The sequence below is a fragment of the Zonotrichia leucophrys genome, unplaced genomic scaffold (assembly GCF_028769735.1).
Source record: "Zonotrichia leucophrys gambelii isolate GWCS_2022_RI unplaced genomic scaffold, RI_Zleu_2.0 Scaffold_103_156682, whole genome shotgun sequence".
Lineage (NCBI taxonomy): Eukaryota > Metazoa > Chordata > Aves > Passeriformes > Passerellidae > Zonotrichia > Zonotrichia leucophrys.
In genome coordinates, this window is record NW_026992308.1 from 1 (window position 1) to 22,589 (window position 22,589).

General features: G+C 63.0%; 3 protein-coding genes across 6 annotated transcripts; 2 read left to right on the forward strand and 1 right to left on the reverse strand.

Moving 5' to 3' along the window:
* Positions 1 to 6: 6 nt before the first annotated feature.
* Positions 7 to 4,458, forward strand: PLP2 (proteolipid protein 2). The gene is made up of 5 exons (XM_064737745.1): positions 7 to 95; positions 2,353 to 2,505; positions 2,995 to 3,090; positions 3,540 to 3,627; positions 4,073 to 4,458. Exons 1-5 carry the CDS (start codon positions 9 to 11, stop codon positions 4,090 to 4,092), a joined length of 444 nt encoding a protein of 147 aa, XP_064593815.1. The 5' UTR covers positions 7 to 8; the 3' UTR covers positions 4,093 to 4,458.
* Positions 4,459 to 5,361: 903 nt separating this feature from the next.
* On the forward strand, positions 5,362 to 13,361 carry FTSJ1 (FtsJ RNA 2'-O-methyltransferase 1). Its single transcript, XM_064737749.1, has 11 exons — positions 5,362 to 5,508; positions 6,545 to 6,698; positions 7,149 to 7,218; positions 7,642 to 7,738; positions 8,733 to 8,811; positions 8,914 to 8,966; positions 9,086 to 9,139; positions 9,252 to 9,354; positions 9,450 to 9,533; positions 11,955 to 12,058; positions 12,785 to 13,361. The coding sequence occupies exons 2-11, from the start codon at positions 6,578 to 6,580 to the stop codon at positions 13,304 to 13,306; spliced, it is 1,287 nt and encodes a 428-aa protein (XP_064593819.1). The 5' UTR covers positions 5,362 to 5,508; positions 6,545 to 6,577; the 3' UTR covers positions 13,307 to 13,361.
* A 30-nt stretch (positions 13,362 to 13,391) lies between these two features.
* PQBP1 (polyglutamine binding protein 1) lies at positions 13,392 to 22,580 on the reverse strand. Of its 4 annotated transcripts, none has more exons than XM_064737750.1 (7): positions 22,485 to 22,580; positions 21,148 to 21,336; positions 19,913 to 20,024; positions 16,764 to 16,873; positions 16,107 to 16,199; positions 15,379 to 15,439; positions 13,392 to 14,523 (listed from the first exon to the last, which is right to left on the reverse strand). In XM_064737750.1, the coding sequence occupies exons 2-7, from the start codon at positions 21,212 to 21,214 to the stop codon at positions 14,373 to 14,375; spliced, it is 594 nt and encodes a 197-aa protein (XP_064593820.1). In that variant the 5' UTR covers positions 21,215 to 21,336; positions 22,485 to 22,580; the 3' UTR covers positions 13,392 to 14,372. The 4 variants fall into 4 exon arrangements, with proteins under 4 accessions (XP_064593820.1, XP_064593822.1, XP_064593821.1 ...); XM_064737752.1 differs by having other exon boundaries at positions 22,465 to 22,485; XM_064737751.1 differs by lacking the exon at positions 22,485 to 22,580 and adding an exon at positions 22,392 to 22,413.
* Positions 22,581 to 22,589: the final 9 nt, after the last annotated feature.

Sequence of the window (22,589 nt, forward strand, 5' to 3'; positions counted from 1 at the left end):
GTCCCGCCATGGAGTCCAGCGGGGCCCAGAGCTGCCCCGCCACCTGCCTCGCCTTCAGCCGCACCCGCAAGGGGCTGGTGCTCATCGGCGAGATCGTGAGACACGGGGGGCACCAGGCTGGGGGACCGGGGTGGGGCATAGGGGGTGGGGGATCCAGCGGAGTGGGCACCGAGGGGGCGGGGGGGACACACCGGGACATGTCTGGGTCCTGCTGGGGGCGGGGGTGGGCCGGGATGCCCCGGTCCCTGTTCGGAGGGGCACGGTGACTCGGTGCCCGGTTCTTTGGGGTGCGGGGGACACGCCTGGGCGCTCAATGGAGGCCAGGGGGATCCGTGAGTCCCGGTTTGGGGCGGGGCAGAATGTCTGGGATCACCGGTTTTGGGGGGGGGGGGGGCAGCAGGATACCTGGATCCCCGTTTTGGGGGGCCCGGGGACACCCCGACACGTGGGTCCCCGTTTCTGTGCAAGGGCGGAGGAGCGGGATGGCGGGAGCGCGGGTTTGCCCGGGTCCCTGCTTTGGAAGGGATCGGGGGTACCGCGACACCCGGTCCCCATTCGGGGGCAGCGAGACCCCGGCTCCCCTCGGGGGATGCCCGGCTCCCGAAGCGCTTGGGACGACACGTGCAGCGCGGGAGCCGGGTGCCCGGGGGTGGGTGACACCCCGCAGTGTCCCCGTACCGTGGGACACCGCCGGCACCGCTCCCCCGCCGCTCCCGGTGCCGTTTCGGGCGCGTGGAGGGGCAACGCCCTGGGAAAGGGGGGTGGGGCGGGGAGGGAAGGTGAGAAGGGCGGGGCCGGGGGCCCTGGCTGGGACGGCGGGAGGGAGCCCGGATGTCTGAGCCCTGCCCGGGGACAAGCGGGGTTCGGGCGGTGCCCGGCGCGCCGTGCCAGCCGTTATTGCGCCAGCCCGGGCGGCGCTGGCCGCGTCACGGCGGGAGCGGCCCCTTTAAGGCACCCCGACCTCTGCCCCTTTAAGAGCCCCCAGCCCGGCGGGCCCCACCCACGCCATCGCCCCTTGAAGGGCGGGTGGGGGGGCGTTGTTGTGCCGTTGCCATGGTGACCGTTGCCTGGAGACGGCCCCGCCCCGGCGCTCCCACAGCGGCGCCCTTGTCCCGCCGCCCACGCCGGGACGGGGCCGGGACCCACGGGGGAAACGGGGAGGGCCCACAGGGGGCGCTATGGGGGAAGGGGGTTCTGTAGGGGATCCTATAGCGGCCTGTTGGGGGCGGGGTCTATAGGTGACCCCACAGTGGCCTACTGGGGGCACTGTGGGGGGTTGAGGGGGTCTTACAGGGGATCCCACAGTGCCCTGTCAGGGGCGCTGGGGGTGGTGGGTCTATTGGTGACCCCGCAGTGGCCTATTGAGGGTGCTAAGGGGGTCTATAGCGTGACCCCACAATGGCCTATTGGGGCGCTATAGGGGAGCTGTCTATAGGTGACCCCACTGCAGAATCAAGGACATGCTGTAAGAGTCTTTAAGCAACAGCCCAAAACCTGTAGGGCCCTATAGGAGAATGTTCAGGATCTCTATAGGGGCCACTACAGGCGTTCCCCTGGCAGCCATACATGGGGTCTGTATGCAGCGCTATAGGAGTCTCTGAGTGCACCAGAGGGTCCCTACTGACCCTTAATGTTCCTTTAGGGAGCCTGGGTGGAGCACACACACCAGGCCTATAGGGCACACAGCACACACCCCATAAGGGCTGTGTGTGTAACAGGGTACACATCTCTGTGGCTGTGGGGGGATCCCCTATGGATCCCATACATCCCTGTCCCCAGGTGCTGTGCCTGTACAATGGGGTCTCTGTGGGTGTGGGGTTATCCCCTATAGATCCTATCCATCCCCAGGTGCTGTGCCTGTACAATGGGGTCTCTGTGGCTGTGGGGGATCCCCCATAGATCCCATCCACCCCGAACAGGTGCTGTGCTGTATAACGGGTTCGTCTCTGTGGGTGGGGTGACCCCCATAGTTCCCATCCATCCCGTCCCAGGTGCTGTGCCTGTACAATGGGGTCTCTGTGGGTGGATCCCCATAGTCCCAAGTCCAACCCCAGGTGCTGTGCCTGTAAAGGGGTAGCTCTGTGGTGTGGGTGGATCTCCCATAGATCCCATCCATCCCGGTCCCAGGTGCTGTGCCTGTACAATGGGGTCTCTGTGGCTGTGGGGGATCCCCCATAGATCCCATCCATCCCCGTCCCAGGTGCTGTGCCTGTACAATGGGGTCTCTGTGGGTGGATCCCCCATAGCTCCCATACGTCCACACCCCAGGTGCTGTGCCTGTATAACGGGGTACAGGTCTCTGTGGGTCTCTGTCGGGGTACCCCCCATAGCTCCCATCCGTCCCCTCCCCAGGTGCTGTGCGCGCTGACCCTGGTGTGTTTCGCGGCGTCCCGCACGGGCTACGTGGGGTTGGCAGTGGTGGAGTTGGTGTTTGCTGCGCTGGTGCTGCTGGCCTGGAGCTGCCGCCTGCCGCAGCGCATGCAGCTGCTGCACTGGGGCTGGAGCGTGAGTGCCGGTGCAATGGGGGGCTGGGGAGGGGTTTGGGGAGATTGCAGGGGTTTGGGGAGCACTGGGGGGCTGGGGAGGAGTTTGGGGGCATTACAGGGGGTTTGGGGGACTGGGGGGGGTTACAGGGGTTTGAGGGGCACTGGAGGGGCTGGGGAGGAGTTTAGGGGGATTACAGCAGTTTAGGGGACTAGGGAGGGGTTTGGGGGGATTTTAAGGGGGTTAGAGCACTGGGGGCGGTGATGGGTTGGGGCCTTGGGAGGATTACAGTGGGTTTGGGGAGGAGTGTGGGGGCATTACAGGGGTTTGGGGGGCACTGGGGGCTGGGGAGGGGTTGGGGGGCTGTGGGGAGGGTTGGGAGTTCCTTCAGTGGCTGGACCCTGGGGATTGGAGGTTCCCAGAGTCTGGGGGTACCTGGGGGGAACCTCTGGAGGTGGGGTGTCCCCAGCAGGTTTGGGGGTCTCTGAGGGGTCCCATGTGTGCCCCCAGGACTTCACACGCTGTGTCATTGGGGCCGTGCTCTTCCTCATCATCTCCCTCATCGTCATCGTTGGCCACCACAACGGGGCCGGCATCGCGGGAGCGGTGAGGGGGGAATCTGGGGGGCTGGCTTGGGGGGCTCTGATCCCCCCTTGGTGTTGGGGCTCCTGACCAGGGGGTTGGGGGGTACGGGGGGGGGTTGAGGGTCTCTGACCCTTCCAGGTGTTTGGGCTCCTGGCTGAGAGGTCTTTGTGGGTGTGTGTGGGGACTTGGGAGGTACAAAGGAGGGGTTTGGGGGTCTCTGATCCCCCAAGTCTTGGGGCTCCAGGCTGGGGTGGGGGGCTTTGGAGGTCTTTGATCCCCCTGCCCCCCCAGTCTTGGGCTCTAGGCCAGAGTGAGGGGGGTTTGGGGGTACAGGGGGAGCTTGGGGGTCTCTGAACCCCCCAGTCTTTGGGCTCCTGGTCAGGTTGTAGGGAGGGGCTTGGTTGGGGGGTGAGGGGGGTTTGGGGGTACAGGGGAAGTTGGGGTGTCTCTGACCCCCCGTATCCCCCCAGGTGTTCGGGCTCCTGGCTGGGATCCTGCTGGGATACGACGCCTACATCACCTTCCCCCTACGGCAGGGCCACACGGCCGCCCCCACTGGTGCGTACTGGGAGCACTGGGAAGGGGCTGCTGCATGTGGGGGGGTACTGGGAGCACTGGGAGGGGATTGCTGCCCCGTGGGGGGGTACTGGGAGCACTGGGAGGGGATTGCTGCCCCGTGGGGGGGTACTGGGAGCACTGGGAGGGGGTTGCTGCCCCGTGGGGGGGTACTGGGAGGGGATTGCTGCCGCTGTGGGGGGGTACTGGGAGCACTGGGAGGGGATTGCTGCCCCGTGGGGGGGTACTGGGAGCATTGGGAGGGGATTGCTGCCCCGTGGGGGGGTACTGGGAGCACTGGGAAGGAGCTGCTGCCCCGTGGGGGGGTACTGGGAATGGGCTGCTGCCCTATGGGGGGGGTACTGGGGGGAGACCCTGGGGTGGGGGATCCCCAGAGGGTTTGGGGGTCCCTGGGGGTGTAACCAATCCCCACTTTGTCCCCCTCCAGAGTCCCCAGAGGGTGCCTGAACAAGCCAAGACCCCCAACGGAGCCCTCCCCAAAGCTCCCCCCGCACAGGGGGACCCCCAGCCTTAAATTATTGAGGGGTCCCGACGCCTGGGTCCCCCCGGGGGGGGCAGGGGGTCCCTCAGGGGTTGCCCCTCCCTCAAACGCCTTTGCAAGTGCCTTGAACTGCCCGTGCCTCAGTTTCCCCCTGGGGAAACCCCCTCAGGTGTAAAGGTGCCCTTGTCCCTCACGGGTTTTGGGCTGCCCGCCTCAGTTTCTGGGGCGCCTCCATTTGTTTTTGGGGTGTTCCCCCTCCCCCGCCACTCCCCCAGCCTGCAGGAGGCTTTTGGGGGCAATATATTGGGAAATAAAGGGTTTTTATTACTGCATTGCCGGTTCCGGTGTGTCTGTCATAGTAACAGCCTGTGGGGGATGTCTGTAGATCTTGAGGGGACTCGTCCCAAAATGGACCCCAAACCCCACAGAGCACAGCACACCCCAAACCTTCCCATCACAGTTCTGCCTGGTGAGAAAATCCTCTCCCCTCATGGAAAAAGGGCGGGAGACTCCCTTGGCCCAGAGAAAAGGGAAGGAAAACCCTTCCCTCCTCTCCTCATGAAAAAAGGGAGGAAACTTTTCAGCCCCTCACGGAAAGAGGGAGAAAACCCCTCCACCCCTCATGGAAAAAGAGCGGGAAATTCCCGAACCCCTAATCACGAAAAAAGGGACAAAACCCTTCCAGCTCTCACGGAAAAAGGGAAGAAAAATCCTCCATCCCTCACGGAGAAAAGGGGAGGAAACCCCTCAATCCCTCACGGAAAAAAGGGAGGAAACCTCTCCACCCCTCACGGAAAAGAGCGGAAAACTCCCCGTCCCCTCACGGGAAAGGGGAGAAAACCCCTCCACCGCCCAAGGAAAAAGGGAGGAAACCCCTCCACCCCTCACAGAAAAACGGAGGAACCCCCTCCAGCCTTCACGGTAAACGAGAGGAACCCCGTCCAACCCTCACGGAAAAAGGGACGAACTCCCTCCACGCCTTACGGTTAAACGGAGGAATCGCGTCCAGCCCTCACGGAAAGAGGGAGGAACCCCCTGCACCCCTCACGGCCCCGCTCCCCTCACAGAAAAAGGAAGGAACCCCCTCCACCCGTCACGGCTCCTGTACACCGAAAGAAGGGCAGAAAAATCCCCGCTCCCCTCACCGAAAAAGGCGGGAAACCCCCACACAACTCGCGCCCCGCCCCGCGCATGCGCAGTGCCAAAAGGAGCTCCCCTCAACCCCCCCACGCGCCCTCCCTTCACGCTTCCCGCCGCGCGCACGCGCCCCACGCCCGCTGCCCGCCTCAGCCACTGCCGCCGCTGCGCCCTCACCTCTTTCCGCCGCGTCCGTTCCTCTTTCCTCCCGCCGCTGCTCCCCGGTCCTTCCCCGGCGCGTTCCGGTAGGGCGGCGGGCAGGAGGGGCCGGTCCGGGCGGCGGGGGGGGAAGGTTGTGAGGGGGAGGGGGAGAGGCGCGCGCCGGGCTGGGCGGGGCTGCGCGTGTGCAGCCGATGCGCCAGGGGGCGGTGACGCCGGGGTGGCGCATGCGCAGTGGCTCGGTGAGGGTTTGTGGTGAATGGAGGATTTGATTTAAAATTACCGCGAATTAAATGAAATTAATGGGATTTGAGGGGTTTGTAGTGGTGTGAGCATCTCCTGGGCACCCCACATAACCCGTAGGTGTGGGAGCCACAGGATCTCCCTGGATCCCCCCATTTTTTTGTGCCCCCCCATATAAACAGCGGTTTGTTTAGGGTAGGGCCAACAAATAAACGGCAGAACCGATAAATAAATAATAGGGCGCACAAATAACGAAATGTGTGGAGATTGCAGCGCCACGGGTAGGGGGTGTTATAACCCCGGCTGGGGCTGGGGGTGCCCCCGTTTGTGGTGTCCCCGTTTTTGGGTTTCCCCCGTTAGGGGGTGTCCCTGTTTGTGGATTCTCCCCGCTTATGGAGTGTCCCCGTTTTTGGTATGTCTCTGTTAATGGGGTACCCCCGTTTATGTGTCCCCGTTTTGGGGGTGTCCCCGTTTATGGGCATCCTCGTTTATGGTATCTCTGTTTACAGTGACAGGTACCCCCTCTTAAAGGGGTGTCCCCGTTAATGGGGTACCCCCGTTAATGGTGTCTCCCCTGTGTTTGGAGTGTCCCCGTTAATGGGGTGTCCCTGTTTTAGGGTATCCCTGTTAATGGGGTACCCCCGTTAAGGGGTCCCCCCCGTGTTTGGGGTGTCCCTGTTTTTGGAGTGTCCCCGTTAACGGTGTCCCCGTTAATAGGGTATCCCTGTTAATGGTGTCCCTGTGTTTGCGGTGTCCCCATTAATAGGTGTCCTTGTTAATGATGTCTCTGTTAATGGGGTGTCCCTGGTAACGGGGTGCCCCCATCAATGGGGTGTCCCTGTTAATGGGGTGTCCCCGTTAATGGGGTGTCTCTGTCAGTTTGGGGGTGTCCCCCGGCAGTTTTGGGGTGCCATGGGGCGCTCCTCCAAGGACAAGCGGGACATTTATTACCGGCTGGCCAAGGAGGGCGGCTGGAGAGCCCGCAGCGCCTTCAAACTGCTGCAGCTGGAGCAGCGATTCCAGCTCCTGAAGGGTACGGGGGGAACTGGGAATGGCAATGGGGGTACTGGGAATGGGAATGGGGGGAGTGGGGGTAATAGGGGCGTGCTGGAGGAGTGGGGGATTGGGGGGTGCTGGGGAAATGGGGGGATTGGGGGGAATGGGGAAATGGGGGGGATTGGGGGAGAATGGGGGGATTGGGGGAGTGGGGGGAACTGGAGGAATGGGGGAGATTGGGGAAATGGGAGGAGTGGGGAGAACTGGGGGGACTGGGAGGAACTGCAGGGATTGAGAGAATGGGGGGAAGTGGGGGAATGGAGGAACTGGTGGGGGTGGTCCCAGGGAGCATTGGTGTAACTGGGATCACTGGTGTAACTGGGATCACTGGTGTAACTGGTTCTAACTGGTGTAACTGGTCTCACTGGGCTCCCGGGGGTCTGGGATCACTCTGTAACTGGTCTAACTGGTGTAACTGGTCTGCCAGGGGTCCAGCGGGCCGTGGATCTTTGTGCTGCCCCCGGGAGCTGGAGCCAGGTGCTGAGTCGGCACCTCAGGTGGGACTGGGGGCACTGGGAGGGACTGGGGACAATGGGGGCACTGGGAGAGACTGGGGACACTGGGGGGAACTGGGAGGGACTGGGAGCACTGGGGGGAACTGGGAGCACTGGGAGGGCACTGGGAGTACTGGGAGTATTGGGGGCACTGGGAGCCCCAAACTGAGGGTCTGGGGGTGCTGGTTTGGGGGTCTTAGGCTGGGAATGGGAGCACTGGGAGTCCCACACTGGGGGTACTGGAAATCCTTTTTTGGGACCCAACTGAACTGGTGCTGCCAACTGGGTGAACTGGGAGGACTGGCATTCCCAGTTTGGAACTGGAGGGAGCTCAGAGAGGTTTGGTTGAGGGTCCCGGGGGGGCACTGGGGGTTTGGGGGGTCACTGGGGGGGTCACAGGGTTCCCATCCCCCCCTGCCCCCCCAGGGGCCCCGAGGGCTCCCCAGCCCCGGTGGTGGCCGTGGATCTCCAGGCCATGGCGCCGCTGCCGGGGGTGCTGCAGATCCAGGGGGACATCACCAAGGTGGGGACACCCCCAAAATCTCCTGAGCCCCCCCAGAACTCTCTGACCCCTCCCTGAGCCCCCCCAAACACCCCGAGCCCCCTAAATTCCTTCTGAGCCTCCCCATGGCCCCGTCATCCAGGGGGACACCCCCAAAAACCCCCTGAGCTCCCCATAACCCTCTGAGCCCCCCCCAGTTCCTCCTGAGCCCCTCAAAACCCCCTGAGCCCCCCCAAAAACCTCTGAGCCCCCGCAGATTCCCCTCGAGTCCTGCTATGGCCCCCTCATCCAGGGTGACAATACCAAGGTGGGGACCCCCCCCAAAACCCTCTGAGCCCCTCAAAACCCTCTGAACCCCTTTGAGTCCCCCCAAATCCCCTGAGCCCCCCAAAACCCTCTGAGCTCTCCTATATCCCCCCCATCCATCAAGGCCATCACCAAGGTGGGGACCTCCCCCAAAACCCCCTGAGCCCCCCAAAAAACCCCCCTGAGCCTCCCCAAACCCCTCTGAGCACCCCAAAACCCCCTCTGAGCGACCCCAACCCCATTTCTACCCCCAGACTCAATTGCCCCCAGACCTCAATTACCCCCCAGACCCCATTTCCCCCCCACCCAAACCCCGTTTCCCCCCGTGCCCCTCCGACCCCATTTACCCCCCAGACCCCATTCCTGACCCCCCAGACCCCATTTCTGCTCCCCAGACCCCATTTCTGATCCCATTTCACCCCCAGACCACATTCCTGAGCCCCTGACCCCATTCTTGCCCCCATTCCTGACCCCATTCCCCCCCCAGGCCCCCAGACCCCAATAACCCCCCAGACCCCATTAACCCCTTCCTGCCCCCATTCCAGCCCCCCAGACCCCATTAACCCCTTCCTGTCCCCCAGACCCCAATATGCCCCCAGACCCCATTAACCCTTCCTGCCCCCAGACCCCAATACCCATCCCCAGACCCCATTAACCCCTTCCTGCCCCTATTAACCCCTTCCTGCCCCCATTGCTGCCCCCATTCCAGGCCTCCACGGCCGAGGAGATCCGGCGCCACTTCGAGGGGCACCCGGCTGACCTGGTGGTCTGTGATGGAGCCCCTGACGGTGAGTTTGGGGGGCCTGGGCTCGAGGAGGCACCTGAACCCCAGAAACCCCCCAAAAAAACCCCCCCAAAAAACCCTCCTGACCCCCAAACTGCCCCCACAGTGACAGGGCTACACGACCTCGACGAGTACATCCAGGCCCAGCTGCTGCTGGCTGTGAGTGTGGGGGTTCAGCCCCCCAAACCCTCCCCCAAAACATCCTGGGGACCCCCCCAGAGCCCCCCAAACCCCCCCAACCCCCCCCAAGTCCCCTTTTGGGGTCTCCCCTCCTGCAGGCCCTGAACATCACCACCCACGTGCTGAAGAAAGGCGGCACCTTCGTGGCCAAGGTGAGTCCCCCCAAAACGAGGAGGGGTCTGGAGCCCCCCATCCCCAAAAAGGGGGTGCTGCCCCCCCTCGGCGGCCCCAAAAAGGGGGCGCTGACCCCGCTGTCCCCCCCAGATTTTCCGTGGCAAGGACGTGACCCTGCTCTACTCACAGCTGCGCCTCTTCTTCCCCGACGTCACCTGCGCCAAGCCCCGCAGCAGCCGCAACTCCAGCATCGGTGGGGCCCCCCCAAACCCCCGGGGACCCCCACACCTGACTGGGGACCCACCCTGAGTGTGGGGGACCCCCCCTGACCACCCCCTGTTTTGGCAGAGGCGTTTGTGGTGTGCCGTGGCTACAGCCCCCCCGAGGGCTTCGTGCCCAGCATGGAGAATCCTCTGCTGGAGCCCGAGGCTGGTGAGGGCATGGGGGCAGTTTGGGGGGTCTGGGGGGCACTGGGGGGGCTCTGGGGGCATTTTGGGGGGTCTGGGGTGCACTGGGAGGTGTCTGGGGATGTTCTGAGGGATCCCTCATGGGATTTTGGGGTGTTTGGGAGATGCCTGGGGGCATTCTAAGGTGTCTGAGGGGGATTTTGGGGTCCCTGGCAGAGATTTTGGGGGTCCCTGATGGGATTTTGGTGTGTCTGGGGGGCACTGGGAGATGCCTGGGGACGTTCTGAGGGATCCCACGGGGCTTTGGGGGGCCCTGGGGAGGTTTTGGGGGTCCCTGATGGGATTTTGGGGTGTCTGGGGCTATTGGGAGATGCCTGGGGGCATTCTAAGGTGTCTGAGGGGGATTTTGGGGTCCCTGGCAGAGATATTGGAGGTCCCTGATGGGATTTTGGGGTGTCTGGGGGGCACTGGGAGGTATCTGGGAACGTTCTGAGGGGTCCCAGGGGGAATTTTGGGGGTCCCTGTGGAGGTTTTGGGGTCTGTGATGGCATTTTGGGGTGTTCACGGGTCATTGGGAGATGCCTGGGGCATTCTAAGGTGTCTGGGGGGGGATTTTGGGGGTCCCTGGGGAGATTTGGGGGTCCCTGGGGGGCATTGGGAGGTGTCCGGGGACATTCTGGGGGGTCCCTGGGAAGGTTTTGGGTCCTGGTGGGATTTTGGGGTGCTCAGGGGTCATAGAGAGGTGTCTGGGGATGTTCTGAGGGGTCCTGGGGGGCATTTTGGGGTCCCTGATGGGATTTTGGGGTGTCTGGGGGGTCAATGGGATGTGTCTGGGGACATTCTGGGGGTCCTTGGGGGGATTTTGGGGGTCCTGGGGGAGTTGGGGAGTCCTGGGGGCATTGCCAGGGGTCACTGAGGGGTCTCTGTGGGAATTCTGGGGGTTCCTGGTGGGATTTTGGGGTCTCTGAGGGCCATTGGGGGATCCCTGCTGTTTTGTGGGGGGGAATTGGGATCCCTGAGGATTTGGGGTGCCCCAATGCCCCCCTTTGGGGTGGGGGTTGGACTTGGGGTGCCCCATCGGATTTGGGATGCCCCAGTGGGACTGGGGTGCCCCACTGGATCTGGGGTGCCCCAGTCAGATTGGGGGTTGGATTTTGGGTGCCCATGGGATTTGGGATACCCAGTGGGATTTGGGGTGCCCCAATTGGATTTGGGGTACCCAATGGGATTTGGGGTTGGATTTGGGGTGCCCCAGTCAGATCTGGGGTGCCCTGAGGATTTGGGGTTGGTATTGGGGTGCCCCAGTGGGATTTGGGGTGCCCCAATGGGATTTGGGGTTGGATTTAGGGTACCCAATGGGATTTGGGGTGCCCAGTTGGATTTGGGGCTGGATTTTAGATACTTGATGGGATTTGGGGTGACCCCCAGTGGTATTTGGGGTTGGATTTGGGGTGCCCATTCGATTTGGGGTGTCCCAGTCAGATTTGGGGTGCCCAATGGTAATGGGGGTGCCCCCAATGTTATTTAGGGTGCCCATTGGATTTGGGGTGCCCAATGTCATTTGGGAATGGATTTGGGGTGCCCAATGGGATTTGGGGTGCCCAGTGGGATTTGGGGTGCCCAATGGTATTTGGGGTGCCCAATGGTATTTGGGGCTCTCCCCAATGGTATTTGGGGTTCTCCCCAGTGTTATTTGGGGTGCCCCAGTGGGATTTGGGGTGCCCCAATGGGATTTGGGGTTGGATTTAGGGTACCCAATGGGATTTGGGGTGCCCACAGTATTTAGGGTGCCCAGTTGGATTTGGGGCTGGATTTTAGATACTTGATGGGATTTGGGGTGACGCCCAGTGGTATTTGGGGTTCTCCCCAATGGTATTTGGGGTGCATAATGGTATTTTGGGTTCTCCCCAATGTCATTTAGGATTGGATTTGAGGTACCCAATGGTATTTTGGGTTCTCCCCAGTGGTATTTGGGGTTGGATTTGGGGTGCCCAGTGGTATTTGGGGTGCCCAATGGTATTTTGGGTTCTCCCCAGTGGTATTTGGGGTTGGATTTGGGGTGCCCAGTGGTATCTTGGGGTTCTCCCCAATGTTGTTTGGGGTGCCCCAGTGGGATTTGGGGTGCCCAGTGGTATTTGGGGTGCCTAATGGTATTTTGGGTTCTCCCCAATGTTATTTGGGGTGCCCAGTGGTATTTGGGGTGCCCAATGTCATTTGGGGTTGGATTTGGGGTGCCCAGTGGTATTTGGGGTGCCCACGGTATTTGGGGTGCCCAGTGGTATTTGGGGTGCCCATGGTATTTTGGGTTCTCCCCAATGTTATTTGGGGTGCCCACGGTATTTGGGGTGCCCACGGTATTCGGGGTGCCCAGTGGTATTTGGGGTGCCCATGGTATTTGGGTGCCCACGGTATTTGGGGTGCCCCCCAATGCCACTCGGTGTCCCAGGTCTGGCCCTGTCCTGTCTCTCGGGCCCCTCCCGGGTCATCGTTCCCTTCGTGGCCTGCGGGGACCTGAGCGCCTTCGACCCCGACCGCACGTACCCGCTGCAGGTACTGGGGCAACTGGGATGGGAAACTGGGGAAACTGGGATGGACTGGGATGGGAAACTGGGATGGGAAACTGGGGCAACTGGGATGGACTGGGATGGACTGGGATGGGAAACTGGGGAAACTGGGATGGACTGGGATGGACTGGGATGGACTGGGATGGGAATGGGGAAACTGGGATGGGAATGGGACCTGAGCGCCTTCGACCCCGACCGCATGTACCCGCTGCAGGTACTGGGGAAACTGGGATGGACTGGGATGGGAAACTGGGGAAACTGGGATGGACTGGGGAAACTGGGATGGGAAACTGGGAATGGGGCTGGGAATGGGACCTGAGCGCCTTCAACCCCGACCGCACGTACCCCGTGCAGGTACTGGGGAAACTGGGAATGGGAAACTGGAGGGACTGGGATGGGAAACTGGGGGAACTGGGAAACTGGAGGGGGCTGGGGAGAGTGGGAATGGGGGATGGGACTCGGAATGGGAAACTGGGGGGACTGGGAATGGGACTGGGGGAGGGACTGGGAAACGGGGGGATTGGGGGAATGGAGGGGACTGGGAGCACTGGGGGGGACTGGGAGGGCCTGGACCATACTGGGAGGGACTGGGCCATACCGGAGGCAGTGGGCTGTACTGGGAGGCACTGGGTGGTACCAGGGGGCACTGGGCCATACTGGTCTGTACTGGGCTGTACTGGTCGCCCACCCCACCCTGTGCCCCCCTCCCCAGCTGGAGCCGTCCCGCCCGTACCGGTACACGCCGCCCCCCGCCCCGCCCATCGCCCCCCCCTACGCCCGGGCCTGCCGCCTGCGCCGGGGCGGGAAACCGGGAACGGACACGGAGGGGCACGGGGAGCAACCGGGAACGGACACGGAGGGGCACGGGGAGCAACCGGGAACGGACACGGGGGGGCACGGGGAGCAACCGGGAACGGACACGGAGGGGCACGGACAGAAACCGGGAACGGACACGGAGGGGCACGGACAGAAACCGGGAACGGACACGGGGGGGCACGGGGAGCAACCGGGAACGGACACGGACACGGGAGAACAGGGAGAGCAACGGGAGGAACAGGAAGGAGCCTCGTGCGAGGGGATGGGTGTGCAAGGAGCCCCCCAGGAGGACACGAGTGTGCAAGGAGCCCCGTGTGAGGGGGACGGAGCCTCGTGTGGGGTGGGTGTGCAAGGACCTCCTCAGGACGGGGAAGGAGCCCCGTGTGAGGGGCTGCACCAGCTCCGTCTTTTGGACTGAAACTTGGGTGTGCAAGGACCCCCTGGGTGTGCAAGGACCCCCTGGGTGTGCAAGGACCCCCCCCAATAAATCCCCCCTGCTCCACTCCCGGGGCTGCAGCGCCTTTATTGCAATGAAGGGGGGCTGCGGGATTTGGGGGGGACCCTCGAGGGTTTGGGATGACCCCAAATCTGGGGGGATTTGGATTTGGGGGACCCCTTGTGGTGTTTAAAAATCCCCCTGGGGTTTGTGGGAACGCCCTCAGCCTTGGGGCGCCCGGGGGAACTTTGGGGCTCCCTGGGGAACCCCTGAACTCTGGGGGGCCCTGGGGTTTGAGGGGTTCACCCAGGCTGGGGGCTGAGAGTGTGCCCGGAGCTTTGGGGGTTCCTGGGGGGGATGGTGATGGTTTTGGGGTGCCCCATTTTGGGGTGTCCCATTTCGGGGTCCCTGGAGCTTTGTGGGTTCCTGGAGGGGCTGGTGAGGGTTTTGGGGTGCCCCATTTGGGTGTCCCCATTCCAGGGGGCCCCATTTTGGGATGCCCGAAGCTTTGGGGGTTCCTGGGTAGGCTGGTGAGGGTTTGGGGGTGTCCCCAGTTTTGGGGTGCCCAGAGCTTTGTGGGTTCCTGGAGGGGATAGTGATGGTTTTGGGGATCCCTGGAGCTTTGTGGGTTCCTGGGTGGGCTGGTGAGGGTTTTGGGGTCTCTCCGGTTTTGGGGTGCCCCAGTTCCAGGGTGCCCCATTCTGGGCTGGGATGATGGGGGGGTTTTGGGGTCTCCCCAGTTTCGGGGTGCCCATTTTGGGGTTCCCGTGTCAGTCCTTCCTGTGTGAGGCCTCGGTGTTGGCGCGCAGCAACCGATGTTGGGGGTTCCTGGGTGGGATTACGGGGGTTTTGGGGTCTCCCTGGTTTCGGGGTGCCCATTTCGGGGTCTCCCCCATTTTGGGGTGCTGGTATCAGTCCTTGCCCCGCGAGGCCTCGGCGTTGGCGCGCAGCAGTTGGGGGTTCTGGGGGGGGGTTTATTGGGGGTTTTGGGGTGTCCCCGGTTTTGGGGTGTCCCCGGTTTTGGGATGAGGGTTTTGGGGGGCCCCTGTCAGTCCTTGCCCCGCGAGGCCTCGGCGTTGGCGCGCAGGACGGCGCCCGGGCTGGGGTACGGCCGCTGCTGGAACAGGGGCCCGGCCGCCGTCGTGTCCGCGCCCGTCTTGGCCTCGTTGCGCTTGGGCAGCCCCGTGGACCAGGTCCCGCTGGGGGGCACCGCGAGTGGGGGTCAGGGGGGCACCCCAAAACCTGGGGCACCCCCAAATCCCCCCAAAACCCGGGGCACCCCCAAATCCCCCCAAAACCCGGGGCACCCCCAAATTCCCCCAAATCCAGGGCACTCCCCAAAATCCCCCCCAAAACCCGGGGCACCCCCAAATCACCCCCCAAATCCAGGGCACCTCCCAAAACGCAGGGCACCCCCCAAATCCCCCCCAAAACCTGGGGCACCCCCAAATCCCCCCCAAAACCCAGGGCACCCCCCAAATCCTCCCAAAACCCAGGGCACCCCCCAAAACCCAGGGCACCCCCCAAATCCCCCCCAAAACCCAGGGCACCCCCAAATCACCCCCAAAACCCAGGGCACCCCCAAATCCCCCCAAAACCGGGGCACCCCCAAATCCCCCCCAAAACCCGGGGCACCCCCAAATTCCCCCCAAAACCCAGGGCACCCCCCAAATCACCCCCAAAACCCGGGGCCCCCCCAAATCCCCCCAAAACCCAGGGCACCCCCCAAATCCCCCCCAAAATTCGGGGCACCCCAAAACCCAAACCCCCATCCCAAACCCGGGGCGCCCCAAAATCCCCTCCCCAAACCTGGGGCACCCCAAAACCACCCCCAAATCCTCCCCCCAAACCCAGGGCACCCCAAAACCCCCCTCAACCCCCCCCCCCCAAACCCAGGGCACCCCAAAACCCGAGGCACCACAAAACCTCCCCAAACCCGGGGCACCCCAAAACCCGGGACACCCCAAAATCCCCCTCAACCCCCCCCCAACCCCCCCCAAACCCCTCCCCAAACCCGGGGCACCCCAAAACCCCGAGCACCCCAAAACCCGTACCGGGGCGCGTCCGAGTAGGCGCTGGGGTCCATCGGGTCCAGCTCCTCGTCCTTGCGGCCGCCTGGGGGGCACGGGGGGGTCAGCACAGCCCCAGAGCACCCCAGAATCCTGGGGGACCCCCCAGAATCCCCAGGACCCCCCTCGCAGCCCCCAAAATCCCAGGGGAATCCCCCAGAATGCTCAGAGCCCCCCAAAATCCTGAGGAATCCCCTAAAAACCCGAGGAACTCCTCCCCCAGAATGCTCGGAGCCCCCCAAAATCTTGGGGGAATCCCTGCCTGGAATGCTCAGAGCTCCCTGAAATCCTGGGGGACCCCTCCTCAGAATCCTCAGACCCCCCAAAATCCTGGGGGAATCCCCCTGGAACACTTGGAGCCCCCCAAAATCTTGGGGGATCCCTCTTTGGAATATTCAGAGCCCCCCAAAATCCTGCGACCCCCTGGAATGCTCAGAGCACCCTGAAATCCTTGGGGAACCCCCAAAATCCTGAGAGACCTCCACACCTAAAACACTTGGAGCACCCCAAAACCCCCAGGGACCCTCCCTGACCCCCCAAAATCCCAGGACTCCCTAAACCACCCAAAATCCGGAGATCCCCTGGAACGCTCAGAGCTCCCCAAAATCCCTGGGGAACCCCCTGAAATCCTGAGGGACCCCCCTGCCAAAACGCTTCAAGCACCCCAAAACTCGTGGGGACCCCCCCAAATTTCGGGGACCCCCCCCCGGTACCTTTCTTGCCCTTGGGGTACGGGGCCAGCTCCTCCCGCCGGTGCCCCCGGCGCTCCCGCGGCGCCTCCTCCTTCTCGGGGGGCTCCTCGGCCTCTGCGGGGGCATCGGGCGTCAGGGGGGACCCCAAATCCACTGGGGGGCCCCCCAAATCCCCCTCAGGGTTGGGGGACCCCGGATCCTCCCCAGGGTTTGGGGACGTCCCCCAGTTCCTCCCATGGGGTTTGGTGACTCCTCACATTCCCCCGTGGGGTTTGGGGGATCCCCCCCGGACACCCCTGCAGGGTTTGGGGACCCCCCAATTCCCCCTCGGGGTTTTGGGGACCCCCGAGATACACCCGTGGGATCTGGGAACCGCCCAGACCACCCGCCCGGGGTTTTTGGGGGCCCCCATCAGGTTTTGGGGACACCCCCTGGGTATGGGGACCACCCCAGGTTTTGGGGTTCTCACCAGTTCCCCCACCCAGTTTTTGGGGCCCCTCCCGGTTTTAGGGACCCCCCCAATTTTTGGGGTCCCCCCCCAGTTTTGGGGTCTCCCCAGTCCCCCCCCCAGGTTTTGGGGTTCCCTGCAGTTTCCCCCCCCAGGTTTTGGGGCCCCTCCAAGCTTTTGGGGTTCCCCCGGGTTTTGGGCCCCTTCCCCCATTTCGGGGTCCCCCCCACCTGTGCCCCCCCGCGCTCTCCGGGCGGGTTTGGTGATGACGGAGTTGGGGTCGCTCGGGGACAGCCACGACACCAGGTCCGTGTCCACGTTCCAGTAATAGGGCAGCCCGCTGTGGGGAATGGGGGGGTCCTGTGGATCCTATAGAGCCCCATGGACCCCATAGAGCCATGGGGTGCCCCATAGAGCCCCATAGAGCCCCATGGACCCCATAGAGCCCTATGGATCCTATAGAGCCATGGGGTGCCCCATAGAGCCCCATGGACCCCCATAGATCCTATAGAGCCCCACGGACCCCATAGAGCCCCACGGACCCCATAGAGCCCCACAGACCCCATAGAGCCCCACGGACCCACAGCCAGGGACAGCCACGACACCAGTAATAGGGCAGCCCGCTATAGGGAATGGGGGGGGTCCTATGGATCCTATAGAGCCATGGGGTGCCCTAGAGAGCCCCATAGGCCCCATAGAGCCCTACAGATCCTATAGAGCCCCATGGACCCCATAGAGCCCTATGGATCCTATAGAGCCCTATAGATCCTATAGAGCCATGGGGTGCCCCATAGAGCCCCATGGACCCCCATAGATCCTATAGAGCCCCACAGACCCCATAGAGCCCCACGGACCCCATAGAGCCCTATGGATCCTATAGAGCCATGGGGTGCCCCATAGAGCCCCATAGAGCCCCATGGACCCCATAGAGCCCCATGGATCCTATAGAGCCCTATAGATCCTATAGAGCCATGGGGTGCCCCATAGAGCCCTATAGACCCCATAGAGCCCCACAGACCCACAGCCAGGGACAGCCACGACACCAGTAATAGGGCAGCCCGCTATAGGGAATGGGGGGGGTCCTATGGATCCTATAGAGCCATGGGGTGCCCCATAGAGCCCCATGGACCCCATAGAGCCCCATGGATCCTACAGAGCCCTATAGATCCTATAAAGCCATGGGGTGCCCCATAGAGCCCTATAGACCCCATAGAGCCCCATGGACTCACAGCCGGGGACAGCCACGACACCAGTAATAGGGCAGCCCGCTATAGGGAATGGGGGGGGTCCTATGGATCCTATAGAGCCATGGGGTGCCCTATAGAGCTCTATAGACCCCACAGAGCCCTATAGATCCTATAGAGCCCCACGGACCCCACAGAGCCGGGGACAGCCACGCCCCCAGGGCCGTGGCCACGCCCCAGTAATAGGGCAGCCCCCTGTGTGTGGGGGGGGGGAAATGGGGCTGTGGGACCCCATAGAGCCCCATGGACCCTACAGAGCCCCATAGAGCCCACAGAGCCCCATGGACCCCACAGAGCCCTATAGATCCTATAGAGCCCCACGGACCCCATAGAGCCCTATAGACCCCATAGAGCCCCACGGACCCCACAGAGCCGGGGACAGCCACGCCCCCAGGGCCGTGTCCACGTCCCAGTAATAGGGCAGCCCCCTGTGGGGGGGAATGGGGCTGGGGGACCTATGGACCCTACAGGGCCGTGGGAAGGATCCTATGGACCCTATAGAGCCCAGGGGAGGTTCTATGGATCCTATAGAGCCATGGGGGCCCTACAGAGCCCTATGGACCCTACGGAGCCATGGGGGGCTATGGATCCTATAGGGCCATGAGAAGTGCCTTATAGAGCCCCATGGACCCTATAGAGCCCTACAGATCCTATAAAGCCATGGGGGGCCCTATAGACCCCATAGAGCCCTATGGATCCTACAGAGCCATGAAAGAGCCCTATGGAGCCATGGGGGGGATATGGATCCTATAGAGCCCTACAGATTCTATAGAGCCATGGGGGGCCCTGTAGACCCCAGAGAGCCCTATGGGGATCCTATTGAACCATGAAAGAGCCCTATGGATCCTATAGAGCCATAGGGGGCCCTATGGAGCCATGGGGGGGATATGGATCCTATAGAGCCCTACAGATTCTATAGAGCCATGGGGGGCCCTGTAGACCCCATAGAGCCCTATGGGGATCCTATTGAACCATGAAAGGCCCTATGGATCCTATAGAGCCATGAAAGAGCCCTATGGAGCCATGGGGGGGATATGGATCCTATAGAGCCCTACAGATCCTATAGAGCCATGGGGGGCCCTACAGAGCCCAGAGAGCCCCCTTTGGATCCTATAAAGACATGGGGGGGGAGGGGGGCATGGACCCTATAGAGCCATGGGGAGGCCCTACAAACCCTATAGATGCCTATGGACTCTATAGATGCCTATGGACCCTATAGAACCATGAAAGAGCCCTATGAACCCTGTAGAGCCATGGGGGGAACCTACAGACCCTATACATGCCTATGGACCCTATAGAGCCATGAGAGGGCCCTATGGAGCCATGGGGGCCCTATGGACCCTACAGAGCTCGGGGGGGACCCTACGGACCCTGCAGACACTGGGAGGGGCCATATGGACCCTAGAGATGCCTATGGACCCTATAGAGTCCTGAGGAGGCCCTATAGAGCCATGAGAGAGCCTATAGACCCTATAGAGCCCAGGGAGGGACCCTATAGAGCTCAGGGGGGCCCTATGGACCCTACAGCCCCTATAGGTGTTCCTGCAGCCCCTATGGGTGTTCCTGCAGCCCCTATGGGTGTTCCTGCAGCCCCTACGGGTGTTCCTACAGCCCCTATAGGTGTTCCTACAGCCCCTATGGGTGTTCCTACAGGCCCTGTAGGTGTTCCTGCAGCCCCTATGGGTGTTCCTGCAGCCCCTATGGGTGTTCCTACAGCCCCTATGGGTGTTCCTGCAGCCCCTATGGGTGTTCCTGCAGCCCCTATGGGTGTTCCTACAGCCCCTATAGGTGTTCCTACAGCCCCTATGGGTGTTCCTGCAGCCCCTATAGGTGTTCCTACAGCCCCTATAGGTGTTCCTGCAGCCCCTATGGGTGTTCCTGCAGCCCCTATGGGTGTTCCTACAGCCCCTATAGGTGTTCCTGCAGCCCCTATAGGTGTTCCTACAGCCCCTGTAGGTGTTCCTGCAGCCCCTATGGGTGTTCCTACAGGCTCTGTAGGATTCGGGAGGTCCCTATAACACCAGGGAGGTTCCTAGAGCCAGCAGGGAGATTTCACCAGGATGGGAGGGGTCTCCCTGGGTGGGAGGGGTCTCACAGGTGGGGGAGGGGTCTCCCTGTGTGGGGAGGGGTCTCACCAGGTGGGGTCGATGACTTTGTACCATGGCGGCATCAGCCCCTCGAGCCGTGAGGCCTCGTAATCCACGTGGGCATCGTCGTAATCCTCAGCGATGATCTCCTCCTCGGGCTCTGGGCGGGGCATTGCACTGACCACACCCACCATCCCAAACCCCGCCCACTGCCACGCCCACTGCCCAAAGCACTGCCACACCCACTGCCCAAATCCTCAGCGATGATCTCCTCCTCGGGCTCTGGGCGGGGCTGTGAGCATGGCCACGCCCACCATCCCTGACCCCGCCCACTACCCCAATCCTCAGCAATGATCTCCTCCTCGGGCTCTGGGTGAGGTATCAGCATGGCCACGCCCACCATTCCTGACCCCGCCTACTGCCAGACTCACTGCATAAGCCACACCCCCTGCCCCAATCCTCAGCGATGATATCCTCGGGCTCTGGGTGGGGCATCACACTGACCACACCCACTGCCACGCCCACCACACCAACCCCCACCCACTGCCACGCCCACTGCCCAAACCACACTCTCTGTCCAAAGCCCACCCCAAATATCTGGTGTAAATCTCAGGCTTTGGGGTGTGGCCATCAGCCTGACCCTGCCCACTGCCACACCCACAGCCACGCCCAATGTCCCAGCCCCCCTCCAGTGCTGGGCAATGGGCTGGGGTGGGGCTGGGATGAGATCCCCGCCCACAGCCCAGAGCCACACCCACCAATGAGCCACGCCCTGCCCAGAGCCACACCCACAGCCCAGAGCCACACCCACTAATGAGCCACGCCCTGCCCAGAGGCACACCCACCAATGATCCACACCCCCTGCCCAGAGCCACACCCACAGCCCAGAGCCACACCCAATGAGCCACACCCTGCCCAGAGCCACACCCACCCATGATCCACACCCCCTGCCCAGAGCCCCGCCCACAGCCCAGAGCCACACCCACCAATGAGCCACGCCCTGCCCAGAGCCACACCCACAGCCCAGAGCCACACCCACCAATGAGCCACACCCTGCCCAGCGCCACACCCATAGCCCAGAGCCACACCCACCCATGAGTCCCACCCTGCCCATAGCACCACCCACAGCTGAGACCACCACCCACAACTCAGAACCACGCCCACTGCCAATAGCCCCGCCCACTACCCCACCCCCACTTGGCAATCATTACCCGGGGTCTGGGGGCGGGCACACCCAGGCCACGCCCCCAGCCCCCACCCACCGAAGCCCCGCCCCCTCTCACCGGGCTCCACGTGCTTGAGCAGCCCCCGCTTGGCCAGGCGGGACTGGAGAGCCACGGGCAGCGGCATGGCCGGGGAACGGCACCGGGAATGCACCGGGAACACCGGGATCAGCACCGGGAATGCACCGGGAACACCGGGATCAGCACCGGGAATGCACCGGGAACGCTGGGCACAGCACCAGAGTCAAACTGGAGATAACACCAGGACACGGGGGTCAGCACCGGGACAGCACCAAGAGACAGACTGGGGACAGCACCGGCTGGAGGCACGGGACACCGGGGAGTCAGCACTGGGACAGCACCGGGACATGGGGGTCAGCACCGGGAATGCACCGGGAACACTGGGGACAGCACCGGGACACCAGGGACAGCACCAGACAGGGCTCAGCACCGGAACAACACCAACGGGAGACACGGGACAAGGGTCAGCACCGGGATAGCACCGGGACAGCAGCGGGAATGCACCAGGAACACTGGGGACAGCACCTGACAGGGGTCAGCGTCGGGATACCGGGGAGTCAGCACTGGAACAGCACCGAGAATTTACCGCAGACAGACTGGGGGCAGCAGCGGGAATGCACCGGGACACGGGGGTCAGCACCGGGACAGCACTGGGGCAGACTGGGGACCGCACCGGCTGGAGGCACGGACACCGGGGAGTCAACACTGGGACAGCACCGGGACAGCACCAGGAACACCGGCTGGGGGTACGGGACAGGGGGATCAGCACTGCGAATGCACCGGGAGCACTGGGAACACCCGGGAACACACCGGGAACCACGAGGAACAGAACGGGAACACACCGGGAACCCCGCAGAGCCCCGGACCCCGCTGCGGGCACAGCACGGAGCTGCTCAGTGCCGGGACCCCCCGAATGTTCCCGGGACCCTCAGAGCCCCCTCGGTGTCCCGGAAAACCCCTCGGGCACCGGGGAGAGGCCCGGAACCGGCAAAGGAGCCCCGAAACCTCCCGGGAACAGCGGGAACCCCCGGAACCACCCCGGGAACTCCAGTTTGGTCCCAGTTCCCCCAGTTCAGTCCCAGTTACCCCATTTCGGTCCCAGTTCCCCAAGTTCGGTCCCAGTTCAATCCCAGTTACCCCAGTCCGGTCCCAGTTCAATTCCAGTTACCCCAGTTCGGTCCCAGTTCAATCCCAGTTACACCAGTTCAATCCCAGTTCAGTCCTAGTTCAATTCCAGTTACACCAGTTCAATCCCAGTTCAGTCCCAGTTCAATCCCAGTTACCCCGGTTCGGTCCCAGTTCAATCCCAGTTATCCCAGTTCAATCCTGGTTCGGTCCCAGTTCAATCCCAGTTACCCCAGTTCGGTCCCAGTTACCCCGGTTCAATCCCAGTTCAATCCCAGTTCGGTCCCGGCTCCCACCGGAAGCTGCCGCCGGCCTCGCACCGCTCACGTGACCGCGCTGCCCCTTTAGCCCCGCCC

Coding starts and splice junctions, on each gene's coding strand:
- PLP2 (XM_064737745.1), top strand. CDS start 9: ATGGAGTCCAGCGGGGCCCAGAGCTGCCCCGCCACCTGCCTCGCCTTC. Junction 96..2,352: donor TGGTGCTCATCGGCGAGATC/GTGAGACACGGG, acceptor TCCCCTCCCCAG/GTGCTGTGCGCGCTGACCCT. Junction 3,628..4,072: donor CCACACGGCCGCCCCCACTG/GTGCGTACTGGG, acceptor GTCCCCCTCCAG/AGTCCCCAGAGGGTGCCTGA.
- FTSJ1 (XM_064737749.1), top strand. CDS start 6,578: ATGGGGCGCTCCTCCAAGGACAAGCGGGACATTTATTACCGGCTGGCC. Junction 8,967..9,085: donor AGGCCCAGCTGCTGCTGGCT/GTGAGTGTGGGG, acceptor CCCCTCCTGCAG/GCCCTGAACATCACCACCCA. Junction 9,534..11,954: donor TCTGCTGGAGCCCGAGGCTG/GTGAGGGCATGG, acceptor TCGGTGTCCCAG/GTCTGGCCCTGTCCTGTCTC.
- PQBP1 (XM_064737750.1), bottom strand. CDS start 21,214: ATGCCGCTGCCCGTGGCTCTCCAGTCCCGCCTGGCCAAGCGGGGGCTG. Junction 16,874..19,912: donor AAAGTCATCGACCCCACCTG/GTGAGACCCCTC, acceptor CATTCCCCACAG/CGGGCTGCCCTATTACTGGA. Junction 15,440..16,106: donor GTACCCCAAGGGCAAGAAAG/GTACCGGGGGGG, acceptor CGTGCCCCCCAG/GCGGCCGCAAGGACGAGGAG.